The 23,645-nt window shown below is 40.8% G+C and overlaps 2 protein-coding genes across 3 annotated transcripts in view; both read left to right on the plus strand.

Moving 5' to 3' along the window:
- The first annotated feature begins 454 nt into the window (after positions 1–454).
- ak1 (adenylate kinase 1) lies at positions 455–6,494 on the plus strand. Of its 2 annotated transcripts, XM_085793306.1 has the most exons (7): positions 455–546; positions 4,478–4,513; positions 5,160–5,195; positions 5,305–5,468; positions 5,882–5,998; positions 6,110–6,301; positions 6,411–6,494. In XM_085793306.1, the coding sequence occupies exons 2-7, from the start codon at positions 4,507–4,509 to the stop codon at positions 6,477–6,479; spliced, it is 585 nt and encodes a 194-aa protein (XP_085649432.1). In that variant the 5' UTR covers positions 455–546; positions 4,478–4,506; the 3' UTR covers positions 6,480–6,494. The 2 variants fall into 2 exon arrangements, with proteins under 2 accessions (XP_085649432.1, XP_085649431.1); XM_085793305.1 differs by lacking the exons at positions 455–546; positions 4,478–4,513 and adding an exon at positions 5,002–5,056.
- A 7,705-nt stretch (positions 6,495–14,199) lies between these two features.
- The window catches only part of eng (endoglin), a 38,630-nt gene continuing 29,184 nt past the window's right edge, over positions 14,200–23,645 (plus strand). The window contains exons 1-2 of the mRNA XM_085793307.1: positions 14,200–14,279; positions 15,301–15,484. Coding sequence (XP_085649433.1) covers positions 15,427–15,484 — 58 coding nt within the window. The 5' untranslated portion in view covers positions 14,200–14,279; positions 15,301–15,426. The remainder of the gene's footprint in view (positions 14,280–15,300; positions 15,485–23,645) is intronic.

The raw sequence follows: 23,645 nt of genomic DNA on the forward strand, positions 1-23,645 counted from the left end.
AGAGAACAACACGGTGAAAGATTGAATTTCTCAAGTCCAATCTGTAGTGGAACAAAGAACAAAGGGCTAAACAAACTATTGGTTCACTTCCAGTTTGTTTGTATAACCAAGACTGAGAAGGAATGTAAAGAAACAAATGCAGCAGTCTGTTGTTAGCAGATCTGATCCTCCTCTATCCACATCTCATTTACTAATTAAAGCAGAAGATTGTATTGTTTTCCGGGCTACACCCACATGCAGTCATTCATTACCTAATGACCCGAATTAAAACTTACTGTGGAACACGCTGCCTCCACCCTCCCCTCCGCCCTCCTGCCTTCAATTTCACCCATGCCTCCTCCTGTCATTCATCCTGCCTCTCCCTGCCTTCTTCCTCCCTCTTACCCAGAATGCAACACCGGCTGAGCAGGCTCAGCTGAGCTATAAAAAGGCATAGCATGGGGGAGGGAGGGCTGCCGTGCAGCAGGAACTGTGCAGACACACACGGGGATCCAGGGACAGCAGCCCCTTGCACTGGGATCTAGAGCCACAGCGCGAAACAGAGAGGTCAGTACAGAGGACAAAGGCTCCATAGAGGAAGAGCAGCCAGGAAATGGCCAGGAGTGGGTCTGAGTGACAAATAGAGAGATGTCAGAGAGAAAGAGTGTGGGCAGGCAGAGTGGGCAGGGCTGTTTGATGGGATGGAGAGGGGAAATAACAAGAGCACTGTAATGGTAAACTGTCACGGTTACTGGTTTCTATACAAACTTTGGTTAGTCACACTGTGGAAAATGGACGACACAATCAGTAAAGAGCAGGCTTTTGTGAATGCACTGCAGAGACATGTATGTGCATGTATGCATGTGTGTGTGTGTGTGTGTGTGTGTGTGTGTGTGTGTCATGCACAGTGATGGTATTGAATAGATGACATAACTGGTTTGCTGAGGGACAAACCACCATTGATCCTTATTCGTTTTTCCAGACATTTGGTTTGACATTTCATTGCACATGGTTTACCTCTTCTCCTTCACCTACTACCATTAAAGGGCATTTTCATACAAGCTGCTCTCACCTTTTAATCCCACTGCCATTCTTTTAGCCACAGTGAAAAGGTCATTAAGAGCTCATGAGAGGCTGAATGCTAGTGATTCCTGTGAGACAATGGTGCACACTAAAGTAAACCAGATCGTGCATTTTAGAACACAAAACACGTCCCTGAGAGCCACAGCTAACAGTGAATTTATCTCGCTCCATCCTTTCACAAACAACATGGAATATCTTCCTCTGCACTGACGTCAAAGGGTCCCCTGTTCTCCCTTAAAGGGACAGTACACCGAATTAAACCAGTAGAGTACCAAGGGTGTATAGAAGGAATGTACAAGTACTGTAGATCATGTGCTCGGTCCTGTTTTCACTCCTGCTGCTTCCATGGGCAGTGAGTGAACGCTTCATCCATCTCCATGTGCTCTTGGAGAATGGTTGACATGCTATCCCTTAACAGCTGCAGACTGACTGTGTCTTTTTTTAGCTGGGCAGCATGTTAAAAAACAGTAATAAGACATGAGGGTGGGACAGATGATATGTATCAGTTTCTCTATATTTAATTTCCAGGATTGAATTACAAAAATCACGTTTGAATGCATCTCCTTAAACTTGTCTTATATTCTCTATCAACAGTGCACCCAGTTGCATGCTATTGAATTATTTATGCTAACAGTATGGACCCAGCCTTAGTACAAAATGCAGATGGCTTTGTCCACATGTGACAAAATCCTGTGCAAATATCTTGCAGCACCTCTAGATCTGATATAAGCCTCTGTTGGGAAATTAATTTTTAAGTAAAACCAAGCTTTGTTTCACTGCATATAGTTTCACTTTCACAAATCCATGCAGTATAATGTGCACTTGTAATGATATTTACACCAAATTTAAAGCAGAACGTGTCTGCCAAGCCCACGAAGCAGGGTACCCGGGGGATGGTACCATAATAGGCCAAAGTGGCATTCCCAAACAGGCTCAGTGCTGACTCAGATGCCATCCTCCAAGTGACATTTACACAGACCACCGGGTTAACGGCTGCTGACATAAAACCGGACACCTGAGAAGCAGCACCACCAGTGCTGAGGAGTATTGCAAGTGAGAACCAGAGAACATGTTGGTAACATTTGCAGCTTTAGGGTGTACTCTGCATAGTACAACTCAATGGTAAACCAAGGCAACACATGTTAACTGACATATAGAAAGCTATTCATTACACATTATAACATCTTTTTTTCTTTGCATTGGAACTACAATGGAACAAGCAGGTGATAAATTATAGGAAAACCCAACATAAAGTAAACCAACGATCCACTTACCCCACATGCACTACAGATTGGGGCATTGGAGGAGACAACCACTGTTAAGATAGAACTGAATTAACATTCTCAGTCACCTCATAAGGAGTTGCTCGTCTGTTTTTTCTTGCATGTTGCACTAACACACATCATCAAATGTCAGCTGTCGGTAAAAATTTACGATCCCACATACTGATGTCTTTGCCGTAGATCTAAATTCAGATGTATTGAAACAGTTGCCAGCTGAACAGTGTGTGTGGCCGAAGCTTCTGCCACCTGAGCTTCAGCACTAAACCGTCTTTCAGTTTCACTTTGATCTTTCCTTGTACCATTTTGATGCAACATCAGAATCAACAGCACCTGCTCATACTGTTTCTACAGTACATGGTTGGATTTCTTACACTATACAGTTTTTAAACCAGTGTGTAGGATTTAGTGACATCTGGCTGTAAGGCTGTAGATTACAACAAAATGGATAGTATTGTATGGTAGCACCTGAACGCACCCTTCAGGTTGTGTAAGGTCTTCGTTGGGGACAGCATTGTATTCTGTACTGTAGTAACAATGAGCCGCACTCAGTGCAGATATGAAGATCTCATGCTAAGCTATGAAGGTTCTTATATTAAAGTGGATTATATTCAGGATTATACACTCAATTAAACTCAAATATAAATATTACATCCAATTTCTGCCAATAGATCCTGCCAAATCCTACACACTAGGCCTTTAAAGCTGATTTGTCAGTCTGGCACTATCAGAGGCCTAACAGACTGTTTGAGTATCAGGCATGTGCTAGTGAGCAAAGCAAACAGCTACAGAATCAGCAGGTCAAATTCAAGTCTAGAAACACAAACTAAACAGTCCTAAAGGCTTGAGACAGACCAAGTTACTTGATCAGTGCCCACACCAGTGTGACATCAGTTACCTGATGTAAAGCAAATACAATAGCCACAACTAGAGTATGCAGAATGTGTGGTGGACAATGAAAAATGAGAATGAATATAGATGTTATGACCTGTGTGGTATTTGGCCTGTGCAAACTTCCCTTTAGTAAAAGTAAATGCAAAACCGGCTGGTTAGTTTGACATAGGCGCCATGTTGAAGTTATAATGTCAATGTTTCAAACACACCCTGGCACAATGACACTGACAAGTACCTACTTGAAGATATCTATTTAGACACAGCCCAGTGACTGACCCAACCCCCTTCCTCATTCTTCTGTTGTCTGTTTCCAAGTTATAGAGAAGTGTAAACAGGAAACTCTGTGGCCGTTGTCTGCGTTAGATAGACAGTCCATCTGACTCTATTCATAGACAACTAAAAGACATTCTTACACCAATCAACTAGTGCGGGACTAGGACTGGCAGCTTTAAATACCACTTGCTACACAGTCAGAAGCTTCTACTGCCCCGTCTGCTCTGCAACAGGTTGGCCGACTCTCCGGGACGTCACAGGTTCTCACTGGTTTTTTTTTCAACACCGCAGGAGAAATAATAGAGTTCAGTGGCTAGTGGAGGGTGTCAGTGGGGTGACTGAAACATGATCTCCATGCAGGCATAGCCTTGTGTATTAGCAGCTTAAGTCCCGCTACACTGTACAGCCTCCATTGATAAAAACGTTTAAAAATGATATTGATACTAACACTGGTATAATAAGTGTACTAATTAGAAGAGTTGTGCTAAAGAAGAGTGTTTCCTGTCAACAGCATACAGTGATAAAGGGCAGTTTAATTATTTAGTTTCGGTTTTGTGTGTTTTAAACTCACTCAGCTGAGAAAACTGTCATGCAAATAATTCTGTGACCTTGATGAATTAAGGGTGACAGTGGAGCAATCTTTCATTCAGGGTGCACAGGAGAGAATTTATTTGCATCATCCTAAAATTAATATTTGTTAAACAATAAAATTCCAAACACATCATCAACGCTGTCTTGACACCTGTCTTTTTGTTTTGATGCTGACATTAATCCCAGCTTTCAAAATGAAGCCTTGTCCAGACACTCGTTGTCCACTCTTCACACAACAGTGACAGTTTGTAATGGATTACCTTAAAAAAAAAACACACATACACACACAAATTGTGACCTACTTAGATTATCTTGCTGACTTATTATCTGCTGTAGTGAATTCATTTGCCTTTTCTGTCTCCTTTTCTGTCTTTTAGTTGAAGGAAAACTCATCTAAAGCAACACAATGGCAGGTAAATAATTCCATATCTTTGACTAAGATTGTAAATGTTTCAGTAATGATGAATAATGTGGTGCATTATGTTCATGTGTTCATTTCTATTTTTATTATTAGGGTAGTGAGGGCAGAATATTGCAGAGACAGGGTTTCTGTGTTTTCTTGGACTCTACTGCCATCTTTTGGTGTTTTTTGAGAATACAGTCGACACATTTCAATTTAAATATTGTGTACTTATTTTGTTTTTTTTCCTTACTTAGAGATGATATGGTATTAACGTGATAGTCAATACAATGTAGTTAATAAATGGCCCAAAATCAATGCTTTCTTTTAGTTTAATGCAAATTCATTGGAATTAGTTCTTGTAGTAGCCAGTGGACAGTTATACATGGCTACAGAACAGCCTTATGTGACAACAGTTGTCATGGCAACACTGTTTGAGTAATAGCACAGACCTGCACAGACAAAACAGCCAAGTGGACGAGTTGACATTACTGTGTATTGTGACTTTGAAAAAGAATGGGAAATACGTGTACGACTGGTTCCTCACAGCGAGATGGTTTGTTTGGGGGAAGAAAAAAAAATCATTTTCATGTGAATTTAATTTTCTGGTTAGAAAGAACCTTTTAAATCATGACACTTACCTCTTTTTCTCATTTCAGACAAAATTAAAGATGCTAAGATCATCTTTGTTGTGGGTGAGTACATCCAGTGTGAATTGTGTCTCTCTCTTTTTTTTTTAGCTTTACTAAACTTAAATCTAACTTCCTTTATGGCACAATTCATTTCTCTGTCTTTCTTTTCCAGGTGGGCCTGGCTCTGGAAAGGGCACCCAGTGTGAGAAGGTAGTTACCAAGTATGGCTACACCCACCTGTCATCTGGGGATCTGCTCCGTGCCGAGGTGTCCTCTGGCTCTGAGAGGGGCAAGCAGCTCCAGGCCATCATGCAGAAGGGAGAGCTCGTGCCCCTGGTAAGAAACCAAACCTATACGCACTTCCTTTGTCTCTGTCTTTTTCCCTCTTGTACTGATAAGTAAAAGCACTTTGCAAAATCTGTGCACAGGTGAGATTAAAGTGATAGTTCAGGTATATTACCTGCAGTAGATTCAGATCAGTAGGTCTCAGTTTGGAGAAGCAGCCAGGAGCACCAGCACAGGAGCTGAGTGATGTACTAGATGTACTTCTCCCTGCTGCTTTTCTAAACTGGCACTGTTCCAGTCTGAATCTACTGCAGGTAATACACTATGTATAACTACCTCACCCAACCCCATGCCAAATAACCTGAGCTATCTCTTTAAAAATATGCACTCTAAGTTATTTTCTTATCTTGAGGTGCTATATCACGCTCTGAGGGTTGGCCATAATATTTCGGTGCTGCTTGCAGGACACAGTCTTAGACATGATTAAGGACGCCATGATCGCCAAGGCTGATGTCTCCAAGGGCTTCCTTATTGATGGCTACCCCCGTGAGGTGAAGCAGGGCGAGGAGTTTGAGAAGAAGGTAGGAGAGGGCGTGTTGAGTTTTCTTTTTCCGAGAGAGAGAGGTGGTCTATAATTCTTCCCTGCAACTATGGGAACAGGCTTAAATCATCCCAACTGTGTTTGATCTCAGATCGGCAAACCCTGCCTGCTGCTGTACATTGACGCAAAAGCAGAGACCATGGTCAAGAGGCTTTTGAAGCGTGGTGAGACCAGCGGCCGTTCAGATGATAATGAGGAGACCATCAAGAAGCGTCTGGACTTGTATTACAAAGCAACCGAGCCAGTCATCGCCTTTTATGAAAGCCGTGGTATTGTGAGGAAGGTGAGTGTGCGAGCGCCATGCACTGACAGAAAAAAAATAAAACATGTGTGAAATTAAATCTGACATGAATATATTCTCACAAATGGTGTCTGTGTTGCTTTTTGTGTAGATCGACTCCGAGCTGCCGGTGGATGAAGTCTTCGGCCATGTTGCCAAGGCTATTGATGCACTGAAGTAAAACAACATAACTAGATGAGCTGTGTCTGGTTGTTGTTGCTTGGTTTTTTTTTATTATTATTATTGTCTCAGAGTCAGTTTCATGAGGACAAAACATGAACACCAATGTGGATATTAGGGTTTCCATTCAGCTTGATCTGATAAGAGAAACACCATAAGGGCCATAAAGGAACAAAGATGCCTTAACTCCACCTCCAATCCAGCAATAAGCATCTACAGTTTCCAACGTCCGGAAATCCATTTGTTTCTACATACAATACATTTTATGCTTGGTATTTATTGAAACTGTACAAACATCTCCCAACCTATACAGCACCATCATCCTGGTGCCACCCTGTCATTTTACACAATCTTTAACCCTGATACATCCAGAGGCCCCTTTGTGAACTCCTTTGTGATTGTGCCGTTGTACAATGGCAGCGATCACCCACTGTGGACAACCATCATTTTTATCAATCCATTTCTATTGATATTTTAAGCACAGAAACTTTATAATTTTTCATCAAGGTGTAAACATGTAACATGGGTGTCTATAAAAAGAGATATATGTAAAAAAGAAAAGAAAAAAAAAGGAAATTAAAATATAAGGGGAAAACAAAAACATGAAATTATTGTGTGTGAATATTTGATAGAGGCACTGTACAATATGAGATAGACTGACACTGTGAGGACCTATGAACAACAACCCACATAAACAAGGCTTCCAAGCTGAAGACGGAAATGCTTTTCTTTTCAGAAAAATGTAGACACAACAGGATACAGGACACGCTGCCATAGCCATAGTTCATTACTGTTATTATAACTTTTCCTTTGAGGCCCTCGATGACCAACAGGTCTTCCTTTACCTCTCACCTTCCTCCACACATACACACATACACACATACACACACACACAGACTTCCAGATGGCCAGCCAAGCAAACACTGCAACAGGTATCCGGACTGGCCTCCAAGGAGAGCTGTGATCATGTGTGCTGCGCCGTAGGGATGAGGAAGAGGAAAGCGGCTTCTGAAGGGGGACAGGATGTGTCCGTCGGAAAGTCAATCAAGAAAAGGCGTCTGTAAGCACTTTCATAAAGTCATCGAGGATGCTGCGTTGAATGCGAGGAATGCTGCTCTTACCTCATGAAGGTGCAAAACAAAGATGAAGAGAGGAGGTGGCGGTGGAGTTCATCACGTACGACACAGACAGAGGGAGAGGGAGAGAGACATGCCTGAGCCTGTGTGTCACCGTGTGCTGCACTTCAGCTACCACAGCTTAAATGAACCTATTACAAATAAAAATTACAGGACCACTCCTTTAACTGCAATGTATACAACTGACATCAGTGTATGGTGGTTAAGGTTTGTAAATAGATCTAAATTCTCCTTCTCCATCCTTCACAGTCGAATAGAAACCCTACAAAGAGTGTAAATTATATTCATTTTGGATCCCTCAAATATAGCACACCATGTTTAAAGGAAGCATGGACCACCTGGATAACTAAATTGTAGAACATCCAGGGGGGAAAAACGGCATCCAATCAAGTAAGAAGCATTTATTCATTCATCACATGCAGACAGATGTCAACAAAATAATTTATTGTCCACCCGCCTCTCAGAAACAGGCTTAATGAGCATGGAGATGGGCTGATGAGCAAACTGAGGCTTCCACATTTGGCACTGGTGGATGATATGAACTTAAAAAAAAGGAAAAAAAAGTGTTCGTGCTTATATGATCGTAAGTGCACTTACAACAGCTGCAGAGCCTGGCCTGGTGTAATTACAAGCAGCACCTGTGTGCAATCATCTATTAATATCATATATCAGTGTGGTATCACCTCTGTGGGAAAAGGGTCATTTATCAGTGGGACTGGTAACACAAGGATGAATCAGATGGAAAACCTACTGTGGCAGCTCCAAAAAAAAAAAAAGAAAGAAAAAAGAAAAAGAAAAGAGCTTGTCAGAGACTGAATGCATGAATACCATATGCATGCATGCGTAATATATCCATGGATACATAATGCTTTTGTTTCAGCTGTCAGACAACTGTATTAGAAACAAAATAGAATAAAAGGTAAAATGCACAAGGAGTGCATGAATAAATGTAACCTGGACAAGGTGCAGTGTCTCGTGGGGGCTACCATCCCTCTGAGGGTGGTGCAGCTTTAGACATGCCTTGCCTGCTGAGAAAATAACCCCCTCTTTTAGACTGTCACAGAAAATCAAATGTGGCGTTGTGACTGTAATATAAAATTAACCAGGACCACTTCACTTAACTGAATCCCAACTGCACTTTCCAGCAAAAAAAAGAAAAGAAATTTAAATAAAACAAATCACACTAGAGTCAGATATGGTTTTTCAAACAGTATGGTTCCATAATGATGGGCCACATGTCAATTAGCTGCCTTAGAATGACTGTAAGGCTGACAGGCTTCAGTTCATCATTTATGAGTCCTGGATATTACTGCTGCAAGGCCATGCGTCAGATCTCTCCGTGGAGGACGATAAGGAAACAAGTAAGCTGATGCATACTCTTTATGCTCTCTCTCTTTCTCTGTCTCTCTTGCTATGGGCTGCGGCAGGCTGGCTGGCTGGCACCACAGAGACCCAGTGGCACCGAGCGGGAACCAACATCAACCTGTGATGAAAGACGATGGCGATTGTTTCCTGTTATTGAAACACTACTCGTGGGTGGGGGATAGAGAGTCATGGGTAGGCTCCAATATAGAAAAAAAAAAAAAAAAGGAAAAAGGAAAGCCATTGAAGGAGAGTGCTACTGTAGAAGTGTCCTTTGGCCAGCCTCAGAGGTGATGGAGTGCCTTAAATGAAAGCCAACTCTGACATATGCCTCGGCTATTAAAACCCAAGCCATACAAAAGCGCTACAGGATTGCGGTCTTTTAATTAACAAAGAATACAAGTGCTGTAAAACTGTCTCTGCTTAGTGTCGTATCATGAGCATTTCTTTGTTCATGCTGCCTGGAGGAATGAGGTCGAGGCAAGTTCACAGCCAATAGGCAGAATATCAACTAGTCACAGAAAACAAGGCTTTGCGTCTGTCTGCTGTGAATGCAACGTGGATTTTTTAGCACTCAAATGTGTCAAGTAGCACAATTAGTTATTAAGCACTTGTGACCTGCAATCACAGAGCAACCAGACTGGGCCTATGACCAAATATCTGAGTGCATATGAAGCTCAATTTTAAATAATTGAGACAGATTTATAACATATATTGCATGCTATACAGTAGGTTGAAATAGATCACAGTAAATCATGAATTCAACATATTTGAAAGATAAGGAGGTTTTCATTTAAAGACTCCTTTCAATCTTTTTTTCTTACCAAAATGTGAGGACAAGGACAAATTTGACTGAAATGCTTGAGTGGTTTTTGTCACTGTGCTGAGAATGAAAAAGGACCGGTGCTGTTAAAGCCAACAACACGTGACTCACATTTAGAGACAGAGAAAGAAGGAAACGGAGAGAGACAGACGGAGCTGCTGTTTGTATAATTTTCTTTGCTACAGCAGTTTTTCCAATTATTCTAAATGCTTTTGTGCCATTGTTAAACTCGGGTCTACACAGAACACCGTAGTCTGTCTCCTCTGCTTTGAGTTGATGACTCCTCCGGGTCTGTTCTGTACTGAAGGATGTTGTGTCTACTCTCTTTTTTTCCACTCCATTTGTCCTCACAAAGTGGTGGAGGTAGAGGACAGATAAACTCTGTTCCATCAAGAGGAACTTTAGCTTTCAAGGTTTAATCGTGTTCACCAAATTAACCAATAATTAAAATAAGAATAGTACGTGGTGCTGCTTGAAAGTTTGTGAAGCCCTTGAGTAGTTTAGATTTCTCTCTCTCTCTCATTTTTTTTTTTTTACCATGCTTTTCTTATTTCACCATTGTCAGTTTTTACACATGAAATGTCAAGTTATGTTATGTTATGTTATGTTTATGTTAAACATGGAATCAGGGTATTTGCAAAAGTATGTGAACCTCAGCTGCATTGGTAAAGTTAGGTAATAGACTCAGGTGAGACATACACATACACCAATCAAATGAAACATTGTTAGGAAGGGTTTTGTAAGATCTGCAAAACAAATCATTTACACATTGAGGACACACAGCATTTCCACAACTCTGCCCAGAAGTTGCCATCAAAACTTTCACCAAGAAGCACCAGAACAACAATACATCAGGTAAAGGTCAACCCACACATCATCTCCAGAGAGTTGCAGACCTCTGGCAGCATCTGGGATAAATGTACATGCATCAATAATCAAGTGAAAAATAGACACACATATCATTCATGGGAAAGTTACTAGAAGGAAGCCTCTGCTCTCAAGAAAGAACAAAGTTACCTTTTTAAACTTGGCCAGAGAGCCCTTGGACGAACCAGAGGCCTTCTGGAAGTCCATTCTCTGGACAGGTGAGGCCAAAATTGAATTATTTGGCCACAATCACAGGCACCATGTTTTAAGGGTTCACAACTTTCAAGCAGCACTATGTGCTATGTGGACGAAAAACTTTCATATAAAACTTTTGATTGGGTGTTATTTAGCAGAGTGTACAACACATAAGGGGTTAGGTTTAGGGTTAACATTTTCATTATCAATAATGAAATTAATTATGGCTGAATTCCACTTGTTTCCGATCTTGCCCCAACCTTTTTCTTCACTGTACTGTAGACATTCTGACATGTAACGGTAGAAATACAAATGTAACTCATTATTACATGGAAAATGACTGTGTTCCATTTAGTTTGTCAAGCTCCAGTAGCTCCATGCTGCTGGTGTTGCACATGCCGGTTCAGTGGCAGGTCTCGCTGCTGGGGCACATGAAGGAACTGATCCATTGTCCATGAAATATGTTCCACCTGTGCTTTTTCCTGTTATGACAGGTCAAACTGTGGAAATGTCAGCTGCTTCTCTCATATGTTTCCATCCACCTGCTTATATATATACAATATATGTACAGTATATATGTCTAAAAAATACCTGAATGTTGACGCTGGATGATTGTTTTAAATCTATGAATTTACACTTTACTGAGGTGGAAAAGGTGGTATAGTGATAAAATCAAAATGTGAGTAATGTAATGGATATAGAGCAAATAAAATCATGATGTATATGAAGCATGTGGGTGAAATGGTTGCTTGACTGAGGACACAAATGAATACGTCAAATAAACAGTGGATGCCATATTTCCATCACACTGTCAGAGTCAGACTAAAGCCCTTTTTGTTATCAGAGCTTTAATGGTATCTCCTCCTCTACAATTACTTTAATGACATCTAACTAATGTTATACGTAACACCTGAGCTTTCCCTGCTACAATATATCAAAATGTCAGCAGTAAAAAAGACCAAATGACATGTTGTTCATTTCCCTGTTGCAACTGTCAAACTTAAATCATTATCATTTATTAGAACTGCACCTGAAAGCACTGCTTCATCCACTCATTCACCATACACTATAGTGAGCAATAAATCAAGATGCCACACACTTATGACTCCTTGTCATTGCCGACAGTCATATAGGATCCTACAATCATAATCATTTATGATAAAATGTATCTATAAAATGCAACACAGTGCATTATGTGGATGAAGAATGGTCTACCTGTTGACTGAAAATAGGTAAATAATTTTCTCTTAACTAAACTTGGTAATAATTGAAAAATTATGCATCAATTTTCAAAGTATATAGACCGTAAAATATAACACTGACCTTTAGCTAGATATACGTGAATAATTTCCTTAATAGCACTGTAATTACACTGAAATTGCCTCCTTGTGGCATGGCTGCTCTTCACATGACTACATTAGATTATACCTGAGTCTGAGGACCATACTGTATGAACAGTTAGAGACTATGTAAAGAAAAGAAAAAGTAAATGTGCATTGCATAAACGGAGCAAAAAAATTCAAACATTCATTGTGACAACATGGCATCAGCCCAGGGAAGCTTGGACCTGATTAAAGAGCCATGTGGAGATGAATATAAATGAGTGGAAAAACATGGTGAGGCTGCATCACAAGAGGTGGCAGCACGAGACAATAAGTACAACACACCTATTGAGGCGGTTGTCCTCAGTATCAGTGCTGCTCTCATTTAATTTGCAGCACAACAAAGCCAGGCACGTGTTGCACTGTGTTGTGTTGAGTAGAAAATGTGCAGGTGAAAAGCTGGTAATGCTCCAGCAAACACATTGCTTGTTTTTATTTTGTTAGGTCTGCATTTTGTAATAACATTGTTGATAAGTGTTTGGAGTACAGCAAAAAGAAAGAAAGAAAGAAAAAAGAGCAGACAGAAAAGACCACTAACTCCGGCATCACTGGTTTTAGAGGGTTACTTTTAGAGTGTTATAGTTTTAGATGGACATGCACAGCACAAAATTCTACAGAGCCCAGAGATGTAGTTACCCAGATATTTCAAACTATGAGCCCATTATGATGAAATCTGGACTGGACAGGCTCAGATCAGTTCAGTTCAGATCACAGCACTTTAAGATGCTATATCAAAAAAAAAAAAATTCTCCAGCTATGATCCTCTTGAGGTTTTTGGCACAGTGACTGACGGTGTATAAGGACTACTTTCTTCTGTGTGAATTGTGCGTTGAAATAATTTTGTATAATGCATCATCCCACTCTTGCCTAATGACCGAAATATCTACCAGCCTTGATGACAACAATGATGGGATATTACTAATACTGTGTATCAGAAACAGTCAGATGCCATATAAACTGTTATGACTCATGAATTGTCATATCCTCTGGGGTTATTTTTTCAGCCGTCTCTCTAAAAATCCCAATGTTGCGCCACTTCAGAAAGAATTTCCTGAATTGAAATAATAAAACTGTAATTCATTACAATGTGAATGTCAAGAGGTAGGCTATATACGGACACTGATAACAGTCAGATGTTTGTCACTTAAATGAAAAACATGTGGTTAGAATACTTAGCTTATTGGAAACAGGCAGAAAAAATCTTTATCTATAATAATCATTTCAGGGTTATAAAATCAGAATGAAATGTTTACCTCACTGTGTCATTTGAATAAGCTATGAACAGTTTTTTCTTTGTTGACCTCCTATTTGATAGCTAACAATGACCACTATGATGAGGAAAAGATCTTAAAGACCTAATAAATCTTAGGCAAGTTGTAGTATAACAGTTCCTCCTCATTAGTCTGCATTATCTACCTGTTATGAGTTGTTTTTCCTCATAGTTCTGAGATTATGACACCTGAATATACTGATTATATGATTATAAGACTTTTTGACAGTTATTATAAGGCTATCAGTTATAAAAAATGACAAACTATCATACATATAAAATAATACCTCAAAAATCTTGTGTATTTTTTGCAATGCATGGAGTATGTTTCTGTAATGCAGTTTTGTTGAAGCATACAGTAACGTTTCAGGAAAAATCTTGGCAAGTTTATTCCACACTGACGCCCGAGGCTGAAGCCAAGAAACATAAAGTCAAAACTTCCACAGAAAATGACAGTAAAGGTCCATCAGATAGCAAATTCATCATAGCCTGTCTTTTTTTTTTTTTTTTAAAATAGACCTCGTGCTGACCAGATGAGATAATGCTTGACAGGGGCAGCAGCACTACCCAAGACAGAGAAAAAAAAAAGGAAAAAAAAGAAAATTGGGAGGCCGGTGGGAGGGGTGCTAAAGTAAATCCGCACCGCCCAGGCAGCACAAAAAAGTTGGGAAAGTCCTGACACCGTTACACCGTTGAGTGCAGCCACATCCTCGCCTGTGGATTACCAAGCCTGCCTCACTCCAGAGAGACAACCTCCTCTGAAAAAGTAAGCTTTGTGATTCATAACTTTGTGATCACTTTTACAGACTAGTATATCAGGGATGTGTGCTCTTTTTTAAAAATTTTATTTCCCTTGTTGCCTAGAGGGCAGTAAATAAACCACAGTCTCTTTCCTCAGTCTACATGTCCGTAATATGCTGCTGTATGAAATAACGAGCTGATACGACCTTATAGATCGTTATTTTGAGGCGTCGAGACAAAGTAGCCGGTATGTTAGAGTAGTTTACTGTGGCTTCTTATTAATTTCTTTAGCCTATTATTAGTTAATTAGCGTTATCAGTGCACGTTTCACACATAACGCCAATTGCATCTAGTCTTATCTCTAAAATAGCTCGCTGAGGATTGGTGTTGCTGTTAGAGACGTCTCTCTCGCGGGAAGCAACGTGACGCTTTTTCTTGTTTTCCTTTGGAAATCCATAAACAGTTTACACAGACTCTTCCTCTCCCTCTATACTGTATGAATCATATAACAAGAGCGAGTCTCCCGTCTTATCTGATCCCGGCATTGTGATATTATTTAAAGCGAGCCATGTCGTAGTGCTTCCTGAAAACAGTCGGGGCCAGAAGTTAGTGACCAGCAGATAACCCTCAGGTTGTGACCCTTATTGTGCACGAGGGGAGAAAATATTGTGAGATCGCCCCAGGAAAAAAAAAAAAAAACTCCTGTCATCCCTCCTCAAGGAATTCAAGCAACATTTCCTTCACTTGTCAGATTGTGCAGTGTGCTCTCAGCTATTCTGTTTCATGGGGGTAGCGTTTAATCAAGGAGCTGTGCCATTAATATTCATGTTAGTCATCAATAATTATGACCATATGTGTGGTTAATCATCACAGAATATATTTGTGTTGTAACTTTTTAGTGGCACACTCTTGGATTATAGGAGATAGATCTGCATGATGTTTATGTGGAGGATGGGGTTGTCTTGAGGCAGTCACATCCTTGTCAACCATTGCGTCAACTTTTCTTTTCCCCCCCTCCTCCTCTCCTGACCTTTCGACCTCTGAAGACTGGAACTTGTCTGCTCTCCTCCGCTGCCACACTTATTGCTGCTCTGCTGCTCGACAAGGACCTTCACACCCTCAGACAGCCAGGCTCACCTTCAACCAGCATCTGAAACTCAAACTGGGCAGACATGGGGCGTCACATGGTGCGGTTTGCCCTGCTGCTGTGCATCACCGTTGCATCCTCTGGTAAGCTTCCCCCCTGATATTCAATATTCTCACCATTTAAAACGTATGGAACTGGATTTTAATGCAAGCATTTATTTAACTGAAGATGGGTTACTCAGATATGTTTCCGCCAACCTAAAGTTCAAAGAAAGATAAACTTGCCCTTTTCTCTTTTCTGGTGTCACTTCACTCCCATCTCATTATTTACTTCATGTTTTCCTTTCATGCTAAATAAGGATTTTTACAGGTAAATGTGCAATCTTTTGCTTTCAATGACATTTTATTCTTGACACAAGTCTTCTAGTAGTACACAATACATGATTAGAACAAGAGCCAAGTTTGAGTACTTGAGTACTTCCAAATAATAGTCAGACTCCTGCACCATTGAGCCACACTGGGAGGCTTTTCTTTGTATAATTCTTCACTTCAGTTTCAGGAATAAAAGAACATCTTCTATGTATGGCAGGCGAGACAGAAGAAATACAAAAAAAACACACCCCAAAAAACATTGCAGGAAGCTCAGAGACTTAATGCGACTCTCCTCTGTTGGTCCACTCAAGAGGCTGGCTGTGACTGTCCATATCAAATTCAAACCTGTAATCCCTACAAGGTAGCTAAGGGATCTGAAACCCTCCCCGTGCCCTCAGGCCATAATCCAGCCTGATGCTCTTACCAGTGCACTGCTCTGCTGCCTCGGACTGTTTGGGTCTCACTTCCCTGCAGCAATCTGGCATTTGGGGGTAGCCGCGTGAACTTGAGCTTATAAAGAAACAATGCTGTTTTTTTGTTTATTATTGATTATTTCTGAGAAAATATTTTCAATAATGATGCAAGTCTATTTTTTTGGTCTAAAATCTGTTAAAGATAGCCTGATAGTCTGGAGGGCTTACTTTTAAAAGTTGTACTTAGATGATCTGTGCCCACTGTCTGAGAGTACTGAATTATAAGATGTAAAAAATTACAAAATGAGCTAGTCTGCATTCATTTTTCAACAAGGTACTTGAAGGTGACACAGCCACTTCAGTGCCATTAAAAATAACACCAGAAAAATAAACCGGCATTTCCAATCCGTTTTTTAAATAAGGCGGAGTGACTTTGGCGAGCATACATCACCTTTAAGATTACATGCCAGGAATGTAAAGTCTGTTCGCTGAGTTTGGCTTCGGTGTCGACCTACTGTATGACAAATCACAATATCGCCACCGGTGCTAAACACCCTCTCAGCAGGGGTGCTGGTGGCGTGGGATACAGAAGTATTTTTTGGCCAACTGGCAGACCTGCAGAGAGTTGACCTCATGTAGCTTCCACCGCAGGGGACCGGGCTCGCTGTCTACTGCCGGAGCCTTAATTGCCTCTGTGACACATACTTCTGTACTTGTATCATTTTTTTTTATCTCTTGAAAGAGCTACCAAGATTTTTTTTATTTTCCCTCTTTCGTCTGCATCTGCTGCAGCCGCTTCAGCAGCAGAAGGCCCAGAGGGAGCTGTGACACTGTTCAGACAGCAGGCGACTCTGACCCGTCGCGCCGAATGTTGACGCATTAATCAAAACATTGGTGTGACACGTATGAGTTCATCTATCTCTTTATCGTTTATTTGTCATCCTATAGTCCAGTATTGTCATATTAATTTGTCTTTTCCTTCTGATGTTGTCCCCTGGGCTTCGTGCCTGTGCTGCTGCTGAACAAATGAAGCACAAACAGCAGGCTGACTAAGGCCCGACAGTATACTCTATAGAAAATCAAATTTACACATTTTCCAGACTGAACACAGCTCTGTGAGAAAGAAAAAAAAATACAGAACCCATATTTTTTACTTGGATTCGAGGTCTGGTTTTTAATAGCATCTATGCCAGCTGCAAGTCACTGTGTGAACAGAGACAATGTGAAAGTTCCTCAAAAGAAGAAGTAAACACACAAAAAGTACAAGTAAATCCAAAATAGCCTGCAGCCGGCAACTAATCCCATGGCGCTCCCGGCCCATTCCAGACATACAGTACTATATTGTGTTTTACTTGAACTCAGTCACTTTAGCTTTATTTACACTTTTTACAAGTTTGTCCCCCCTCTCAGCTCCTTAAACAACCTTAGAGGTCCGAGGTGTGGTTTGAATGTACATCATCTACCAAGGTCAAGTACTACAGTTGAAGTACAGTACCTCAGACCTGTGTTCTGCATGTACCTGCAGACAGATGCAGTACACCCACTGACTGATTGATAGATGAACTGATGTTGTGTAGTTTCTTGTAACAGCCAGTCAGTAATATGATAGACTGCTTAATTCTAAATGGTCCCATTTCCTTGTCAATAGCTCTTTCATTTTTCACTTTCTGTGATATTATTAAATCCGAATTTACAAACTAATAGTGCAGGAGTATTCACCTAAAATTCAGAGGTCCAGTTACTAAACTTCCGTCCAAGTAAAAGGTCCAAACCTCATAAGTCCACATTGTATACCCTAATCAGCAACGTACATTTTCATATTTATTGTCAATTTTCAACGCAGGAAACATTTAGACCATACATAAAAGTAGTCCCAGGCGAATGAATTGAATGAAAAGTGAACAAGTAAACAATCACATGTAGTGAGCCATCTTCTGCACATACACACTTAAACTCGCACATGCGCACACAACCACACATGCAACTCAACAGAGCGAAAAAGAAAAAGAGATCTGTTTTTAAAAAAATGACTACAGATGTGGCATATCTAACTGTATCAGGCAGAGTGTTCCATTTCTGTGGGGCATACACTTAACGCTGCCTCCTCTTCCTTGATTCTGGTGTGAGGGATGAACAAGTTGCAACTGCCGGTTGACTGAAGTGTTCTTGCTGGGGTGCTGGGGGTGAGGTTGTGTAAGTTATTTGGGTGTTTTCACACAGGCAGTGTTTACTGTAAAACACTCTTTAGTTTGAGACATGTAAATGTTACTTCCCTGCCAGTCATTTGAATCTTGTCCTGAATGGAGTCAGTGCCATTCATCTTTAAAAGTTTGGTTATCAGCATCAGCTTTCCTTATTTCGGAGTAAGCCATGCTGTCATCACTCCATCTCCTTTCCCTTTCTCTCTCTGGCGCTCTGGCCGCGCAGGGTAAACAAATGATTTGATTGGCTCAGTTGAGTGAAGCTATTCATATTGGCAATTAACATTTAGCTGCGCCGGCTGTCTATAGCCGCAACCTGATAATGCTCCAGGAGAATTAACTATTCTCGTTAATCTATCAGAGATTGGTCATGGGTCCAGATAGTAGAACCATCATTCAGTCTGGGTCCGGACCGAGGTCTGCCATTCGGTGATGCCTGCTTTAGCGGAATAAAAATGAAGAATATCTCACAGCCTGCTCTGAGTACATCAAAGTAAAACTGCAGTCATCTTGTTAAACCAAGAAGACTCCAGTTCTTTAGTTGCAGCTCTGACTGTGAGTCTGTCTTTTATTGAGCTGGAGGTCAAAGAACTGCAGACACAACTCTAAATCTTACCCTGATATATGATGAACACAGTTCCTTTCAGTCTACAAATCTGGATTATTTATGACATCATCTTCTGGATGCATCTTTCAAACCCAGAAAAGATCATCCCTGCTTTCACCTTGCAGCTTGATTATTAAAATTCCCAATATGCTGCGATCAGTCAGGCCTCTCTTTCTTTTTTCCAGCTCATCCGTAATCTCTGGACAGACTTCTGTCAGGCTCCAGTAAAACAGACAACATCACACTAGTCTTAGTTTCACTACGCTGCCTCCCTGTGTGGTTAATTGTGTTTAAAATGTTGCTGTTTGTTGTGAAGGCCTTGCATGGTCCAGCCTATGGGTTTATCTCTGAGCACCTGTGGTGCTACGATTCGTCTAAATCTCTTTAGTCATTTAACTCGGGGTATTTGTTTGTGCCAAGATCATACAGGCTGTGAAGCTTGTGCAATGGTTGAATTTGTTCTTCTTCCTTTGTGTTGGATCTGCTGAGACTTTCCTTTTTAATAAAACATGGCAAGGACCAGCCTTTTCTCCCAGGCCTCCAACTGTGCTGCTTGTTTTCGTTTTTGTTTGGATGCTTTTCTATTGTTAATCTTGTCTCTGCCATTCTATTAATGCATTCCCACTATTCAATCCTTCCTTGCAGCTGTGTTGTCCAACAGTATTTGATGAAGATAGTTTGGCACCTATAATTATGGATTTGGATAATACCACACTGAGACATATTACAGGTCCTCTAAAAAGGTTCTGCAGTGACTTCCATAAAGTTTACTCAGTATTTTGGGGATTAAGAAATGACTAAAACAGAAGCTAAAGACATCATTAAAGTCTGTTTTATGGATAGACCTCCTACAATTCCTACATTTCCTAGGATGCTGCTCCATAACACCTATGAAGAAACTCTTTTTGTCTAGTCACTAGCCATCAGTCAGTAACACAGACTCTCTGTTGTAAATGTGTCGTTTCCAAGCCTCAGCTGAGATAACCGGAATGACATCATCAAGGTTATATTGTTGGACTTGATGAAGTTCACCCAGAGTAACAGAACACGTCTTCATGTATATGTGTATGTGTAATGCCCCTTTTGAAGGCTATAATTGAGCATAATATGGATTTTTCCTAGCTAACGTGGCCTGAGGGACTTCATCTCCATAGTTGCTTATTACACCGGAGGCACAGTCCTTTACTTGTATAACAACTCCTTTGGAGAAGAAGGATTTTTTTATACCACTTTATAATGTCGAGCACGATAACCACTACTACTTAATCCAACCGCAGCAGTTGGACACATAAACAATTATCTATGCGTCTGACTGAAGTCTTTGTATTTAGTGATTTTATCCACTCTGTGCCCGGCATTTCCTGGCAGGGAAGTAGTGTTGAATATGCCCCCTGCTGCAACAACTTTCCCAGTGGGAGTCAGGCATCATGATGTTAACTACCAGACCGCCTGCTGCATTGCTGCCTACCCCAGAGTCTCCCTCCACGGGCTGAAGGAAAAGTACAAAAGTGATTAGCGAGCCGCTGGAGGGGGAGGGAGGGCTGTCAGAAAATGGATCTCAAAGAGGGAAAGAGTGCGAGACAGACAGACAGACAGACAAACAGAGATAACAAAATTCATAAAGACTGATTCATGGAGACAGTGAGGGAGTGGGGGGTCAAATTTTTGTGACTGTCAAAGAGCAGATAAGTGGTTCAGAGGGGAGATGTGGGGAAAGAGAAGTAAATAGAGGGATTAAAGAAACACAGAGATAGGGAAAAGGACAAGACTGATAAAGCTGGGAAATTAAATCATGAGATAGAAGACTGTGTGTAATTAGACAAAAGAGAAAGTAGTAGAAAAAAAACTAAATCTCAAGGCAAAAAAAAAAGAAAAGAGGAAATGTGATGTCAAGGATTTAAAAAAAGCTGAGGCAAAAAAAAAAATGTAAAGAGATGATAAAGGTTTCTCAGAAGGCATGCTGTAGTAGAACAAGCCAGAAGCAGGGGGGAGAGAAAAAAAGAAAGGATAAGAAAAAACGTCATGTTAAAAATGGCGTTGAGAGTCAAAACAGTCCACTTCCCCTGTTTTACTGTAGTGAGCCAGCTCTGCCTGCAGTCAGACTGGGTGGCAGGGAGACGCGACCACTTGTCGCTGCCTCAGACCGATTTCAATCTCCTTCAGTGTTATGCCCCTCCCAAATAACAATCCATTTCTGACTGCCTCGCTTTTCCTCTGTTTGACTACAAAATGCAGCACGAGGGAGCCTTGCTACCTCTCTGTTCCTCGCTTCTGTTTGTTCCCACATGATTTTCCCTCTCCCCGGCTATAGCGCTGCGCGGCTTATCAAGATGGTTTTACTGTCCAATGTATCATATGAATGATGATATCTGCGGCATGCAGTCTTAAATTGAGAGAATCACATTTTGGTTTTTTTTTATGTTTAAATAAATCCCAGAACGTATCAGGATTTGTTTTGTACAGTAAAAACAGATGAAAATCAGATAAAAACAATTAATCGTGCAAGTTTCACCATTAGTATTGTTTTAATGCTCGGAAGGACTCTAATCTGCAGCTTACTCAGCAGCTCTTTCGTGTTATCTCCCCGTTTCTTTTCACATTCTCTATTACTGGAAACATGTTTTATGCTGTTGTCAAGAGGAAACACTTTCTGTACATTGTGTTGAATAGATGTCCTAATGCAGAAAAAAAGAATAGGCTGAAAGCAATAACAGTTACATACTGCACATGTTGTCTGGCCCCTACATCTCACGTTACATAAGCGGGCCCCTCTTATTGTATACCCTCAATGGCACGGCAGCCCCCAATGCCTCCATCTAAGTACAGGAAGGGGTTAGTATAGCTATCATCACTGTTCATCATATAGATCTCAGGCTTTGTCTCAGTGTCTCCTGAACATCACCGAGGTCTTGCACCCTACGGCTCAGAGCTCGTCATGATGCATTTGCATGAGTGCTGAATGGCTCATTAGTAGTGGGTGAGATAAACGCCTCGTCAGCATGGCGACCACTTGTGCCCATGTCAACATGCCTGCCGTCTGCGCAGATAAGGCATGGCATTATGTACTCTTATCTTTAGGTCTGTCTGTTCGCCTGTGGTCAACCCCGGGGGATCTGCACAAACACAAGAAACGTACCTGTGTGTTCCGAGGAAAACTTTTGATGGGGTCAGCCCGCTCACCTCTGACTAACAGCAGTGTGAGAGAAACTTCTGGGAAGGCTTCAGATCTTTGGTAAAACTAGAAAGTATGCTACCTCATATGTCTCTATAACACTAAAACTTTATCCACTAGTGGTTTAATTAATGACAGCACTGTTATGCAGGGCAGAATCAGTCCTTTAATCTTCCTTGGCTGCATACTCGTGAACAAAGTGTTCCCAGATAAAATATTCTAAAATGCTTCATGACAAATGAAGAGACTTTACTTTGAACTTTTCTCTTAGCATAAACGAAATTCCAACAAACATCATCATTTGTGGATTGGATATTTACCTCATAGCTTTTCAGAGGATGTCAATGCAATTATTTTGGAAATAAGTGCCTGTTCCTCAAGAGAACATCTTAGGTGACTGCATAGACCATGCTGGTTTCTAATGTGGTCAGTGCTGGACAATGTGCAGTGTTGTGTAATTTCACAGCCTTCTGATTCAAGCACTGGGTGGGTTAGTTTTCCTGTTGATTCAGGTGCCACACCGGTCAATCTGTATTTAGAGCGCTGAAATCTCTCTGATGTCTGACTGTGTTCGTGCACTATGTGTGTGCTGGATGTGATGAGAGAATCCTCCCTGGACTCTGGGTTTTTCCATTTTCTCATATTTCTGAGATATGTCAGAAAGCAGAATATGAATGTGACTCAAAGAAAAAAAAAAGAAGCCATGCGACAGCCGACAGATTACTTTAATCTGCTCATATACTGTAACTACAACAAATCCTACAGTCAAATCCGCGATACTCAACAATCTCTCCACAGACGCTGGAGGGAATGAAGTTACACTTGTCAAACAACTCTTATAGTCCAGACACTTCCATTAGTTAAATTGTGGAAATGAAATCATAAACGTGAAGCTGCCTCATATAGTTGTCACTATGAGATGATTCAAAAACCTTTACGTTGTTAAAGGCCTTGTGAGGTTGTTTGTGACCATATAAATTTAAATGTATCTTTATAAAGAGAAAATATAGATTTTATGTTTCTCTGCTTGTCGTAATGGAAAATATGCTTCTTTTACTGGTGTCAACAAACCTCACAGGCCTCATGGTAGAATGTCTGGTTGTTTGTATGAGTGTGAGTATTAAAAGAGCTGTCACTCGATTTGGAAGCGATAGACTCAGCAGCTCTGTATATTTCCCTTTCTTTCTTTACACTTGGATTATACCTTTGACATCATTCACTTTAAACATGCACAAAAAAAATAAATATCAGAGCCATCATTGCTATGCCACCCCCATGTCGGAACGCATTAATATTTACTGGCAAAAATCAGTCAAGAAAAACGAGCTAATCTCTGTTGGTTGTACACCAAGCATGTTGTGCAAAGCTACATCAATCTTGAATGATTGGGAGCAACCACTGTGCAACGAATCTCTTTGGGTGCACGCAGTTAGAATGAAACTTGCTAAATTAGTCTGTCCGTCCACCAATTAACACTCACATGATTAATTGTGTTTTGCTGGTGTTATTTTCACTGCATTGGGAGAAAATCTACCCGCAT

This window comes from Trachurus japonicus, chromosome 12, assembly GCF_045865225.1.
Source record: "Trachurus japonicus isolate A0001 chromosome 12, Traja_1.0".
Classification (NCBI taxonomy): domain Eukaryota; kingdom Metazoa; phylum Chordata; class Actinopteri; order Carangiformes; family Carangidae; genus Trachurus; species Trachurus japonicus.

Excerpts from the sequence above, each read along its gene's own strand:
- ak1 (XM_085793305.1), top strand. The coding sequence starts at position 5,017 with ATGGGAAATACGTGTACGACTGGTTCCTCACAGCGAGATG. Across the intron at positions 5,196-5,304 it reads TAAGATCATCTTTGTTGTGG|GTGGGCCTGGCTCTGGAAAG; the intron begins GTGAGTACATCC and ends TTTCTTTTCCAG. Across the intron at positions 5,999-6,109 it reads GCGAGGAGTTTGAGAAGAAG|ATCGGCAAACCCTGCCTGCT; the intron begins GTAGGAGAGGGC and ends GTTTGATCTCAG.